At 39.5% G+C, this 4,052-nt stretch overlaps 1 protein-coding gene across 1 annotated transcript in view; it reads right to left on the bottom strand.

Annotated features, from left to right (window-relative positions):
• Nucleotides 1-222: 222 nt before the first annotated feature.
• The window catches only part of FBXL13 (F-box and leucine rich repeat protein 13), a 260,497-nt gene continuing 256,667 nt past the window's right edge, over nt 223-4,052 (bottom strand). Inside the window, exons 20-21 of the mRNA XM_004702787.1 lie at nt 913-1,076; nt 223-409 (exon numbers count right to left, since the gene is read on the bottom strand). Of these exons, the coding sequence (XP_004702844.1) occupies nt 223-409; nt 913-1,076 (351 nt within the window). The remainder of the gene's footprint in view (nt 410-912; nt 1,077-4,052) is intronic.

Here is a 4,052-nt window from a genome sequence, read left to right as displayed (position 1 = left end):
TGTCAAGAAAACAAGCAAACAAACAAAAATACCATGCCCTTTAGAATTGTTTCATATCACCATAACATTAGTTTAATCATCTCATCAAAATGACTGGTTTGAGTAAGTTACAATGAGGCGAGAATTTACATAGTAGGAATGCTTGGTTTGGCTTTTTCTTTTAATGATGACTTAGATAGAAAATCAAATCTATTTTCTTTTCTTCCTGCTAGAGACTGGAGGTTATGTTATTTCCTCTTCACTGCTGCCGAAGGAGTCCTTCAATATCAACTCTGAGTTATCTGTAGTTGTCTTTTTTTGCTGTTCTGTAAATTGCTTGCCTTCACCATCGTAGCCAAACCAATAGGGAGGGTCCTCAGGGTTGTATTCTTGTTGCTGAACCAAAGTTGACATTTTGAGAGCTGCCTCCCTGTAATTATAGAGAGCACCATTAATTCATTGCAGAAGTAATCACAACAGGATTTTCTATCATGACTGCAGCCATCAAGTCAGAACACCTTATGCTAAGCTTCCAATCCTTCAGAATATCCCTGATTAACAATAACCAAGCAGATAAATGAGGAGAAGTGGGGGGATCTATTAGTAATTTACAATTAGTTGTGAGCTGGTTTAATCAGATCTAACTCCTAGGGGAGAGGAGCTGAATGAAAGTGTTTTGAGAGAAGCTATAACACAGCAAGGTGCAGAGCTGAGAAGCAGTGGGGCGCTGAGGAGAGGTACATGCAACCACAAAGGCCACTTTGGAAGAGAACTACTCTTGTTCAACTCAGAATGTTGGCTCCAACTAGGCAGAAAAATAAAGTGGAAGTTTATAGCCCTGAAAGTCCCTGTGTGTTCAGAAGGCTATAATCCTGTGTTTCTCTTTCTCAGAAAGTGGTTCTCAAAGCTTTTCATATCCAGGTACATACTTACTTGGAAATCTGTTTGCAGTATTGCATCTTAAGGATCCGGAGTTGTTTACAGCCTCTCTGAAGGTTCTCAAAGATTTGGTCAGTAAGGAGGACACAGCCAGAGATATCCAGAATGTGCACGTAATGGCACTTTGCAGATAATAACTCCATTGCCACATCAGTAATCTGAACACAGTCAAAGTAAGTACTGGTTAGTTAGATGAACCCCTGTCCTACAGAACAAAACAGGGCCCTCTCACCCAGCCTGACACATCATGTGCCTTTAACTCAACGGTTTACCTCTATTTCCAGATTAGCTCCAAATACAATTGATATCAGTGTAGGTTGTCGGGCTACCGTTATTTTCAATGTAGAGTACTCTGGTATGGATGGGAAACGTCATCAAAACTTTTCTAGTAATACTTGTTACATCAATGTTGCAGAGGAAGCTTTTGACTTTGAACTTAAATTCATTCTGAGGGCTCAGTGTGCAAGACTAGGTTTAGTAACATTCCAAAGGGGTTTCCAAATATTGGTGGGAAAATGTAATGAAAAGGTAATGACTTATTCCACCAAAATGTTGAAGTCTTCTCTATTTCTACAAAATACGTATCTCCTGAAGCTAGCCTGCAAACAGGGTCAGACTGCCTTCAGGATAGGTCTGGATATTTCTGGTGGTTTACATGTAAGGATGGTAGAATGAACTGAGCCTTTTGGGGAAGGGACAAGTTGTTGGGAGACAAGAAGAAGAGGATAGGAGCCACAGAGATTGCATGACTATTGCTCTGAGCAATCCTCCTGAGGGTGCCCACATGTTACCCTGAGGTTCTGCAGCCATAATTTAATCCTCTCTAGATGATTTCCATTTGCCCTGGTGGTATGTTGCCTTATGAGTTGGGCTGTTTGCTACCTGGAAGACCAGTTGCTGAGAGGCCAGGAGGAAGATGAAGCTTTCTTCTCCCATATGGATTGACAACCTCAGAAACCCTAGGGAGCAGTTCTAGTTGACCTTATTAAGATTGCTGTAAGACATTCTTTTCAAGCTCGCATGGCACATATTCAAAGATAGACCACATGCTGGGGCATAAGGGGAATCTACATAAATTTAAGCACATTGATATCATACAGACCTCTCTCTCTGATCACTGTGCCATAAGGCTGGAAATCAACAAAAGGAAGACGCAGAAAACAAGAGCAAACAATTGGAGGATGAATAGCTCTACTGCAAAAGGAGTGCGTACTGGCACAGATCAGAGATGAAATTAGGAAATTTCTAGAAATCAACGAGAATAAGCACAAGACATACCAAAACTTATGGGACACAGCAAAGGCAGTAATCAGAGGAAGATTCATAGCAATACATGCACACCTGAGAAAGGAAGAGAGACTCATGATTGATATGCTAGCACAAAATTTACAACTAGAGCAGAGGCAGCAGGACAATCCTAGCAATAGAAAAATAAAAGAAATAATAAAAATCAGGGCTGAGATTCAGGAGAGGGAAAATAATAAAACTGTGGGGGAAAATTAATGCTGCTAAAAGTTGGTTCTTTGAAAGGATAAACAGAATCGACAGACCACTTGCAAATTTAACCAAAGAAAGGAGGGAACAAATTTCAATAGCAAGAATAAGGGATGAAAGAGGGGACATTACAACATACCCAAATGAAATCAAAAGGATAGTTACACAGTACTATGAAGGATTGTACCCCAATGAATTCAACAATTTGGAAGACATGGAAAATTCTTGGAAAAACAATCCCTCCCTAGACTGTCCCCAAAGGATGTCAAGAATCTCAACAGACCCATAGCAATAGAAGAAATAAACAAGGTTATGAAGGGATTACCAACCAAAAAAATCCCCTGGACCAGATGGCGTCACTGGAGAATTCTACCAAGCATTTAGGGAAGAACTAACACCAATCCTACACAAATTCTTCCAGAACATAGAAAAAGACGGCAAACTCCCAAACTGCTTCTATGAAGCTAGTATAACTCTGATACCCAAACCGGGCAAGGATCCCACAAGAATCGAGAACTACAGACCAATATCCCTAATGAACATCGATGCAAAAAATCCTTAACAAAATATTGGCCAATAGAATACAAAAGTATATAAAACAAATGGTTCAACATAAGAAAGACCATTAATCTCATTCACCATATTGACATGAAAAACTATAAGAACCACATGATAATATTGATAGATGCAGAAAAACATTCGACAATATCCAACACCAATTCCTGTTTAAGACACTTGAGAAGACAGGAATGGAAGAAAAAATCCTCAAGACAATACAAGCTATATATGAAAAACCAACAGCCAACGTGGTACTCATTGGAGAAAAGACTAACACAATCCCACTGAAAAAAGGGACCAGACAAGGATGCCCCTTATCCCCACTCTTATTTAATATCATGCTGGAGGTTTTAGCTAACAGCATAAGGCAAAGAAAAGATATCAAAGGTATTCGTGTGGGGAAGGAAGAGGTGAAACTATCATTATTTGCAGATGATATGATTTTATATATGGAAAATCCCAAAAGCTCCACAAGGGGGGTACTGGAAGCAATAGAGGAGTTTGTCAGAGTGGCAGGATGCAAGATCAACAAACAGAAGTGTACTGGACTGTTGTTATACACATCGGATGAGACCACAGAAGAGATTTTAAAAAGGTGGTACCCTTCACAATAGCCAAACACAAATTGAAATATCTAGGGATATACCTGACTAAAAGAACAAAAGATCTATATGGGGAAAACTACAGAACACTATTACAAGAAACCAAGAGCGACCTCAACAAATGGAAGAATATTCTATGCTCGTGGATTGGAAGATTCAGTATAGTAAAGACGTCAGTTCTGCCTAAGGCACTATATAAGTCTAATGCAATTCCGATACAATTACCCTCATCTTTCTTGAAAGAAATAGAAAAACTGATTACCAACTTCATATGGAGAGGGAAGAAACCCAGAATTAGCAGAGAACTCCTCAAGAAGAAGGACACAGTGGGAGGGCTTGCTTTACCTGACTTTAGCACATACAATATAGCCACAGTTGTCAAAACTGCATGGTATTGGTACAATGACAGATACTCAGACCAATGGAAAGGAACTGAAAACCCAGAAATAAAATCATCAGCATACAGACAACTGATCTTTG

Source organism: Echinops telfairi, unplaced genomic scaffold (genome assembly GCF_000313985.2).
Source record: "Echinops telfairi isolate 266 unplaced genomic scaffold, ASM31398v2 ScPeMD7_23;HRSCAF=83, whole genome shotgun sequence".
Lineage (NCBI taxonomy): Eukaryota > Metazoa > Chordata > Mammalia > Afrosoricida > Tenrecidae > Echinops > Echinops telfairi.
Note: the sequence above shows the minus strand (reverse complement) of the source record. Positions and strands in the feature narration are given on the sequence as shown.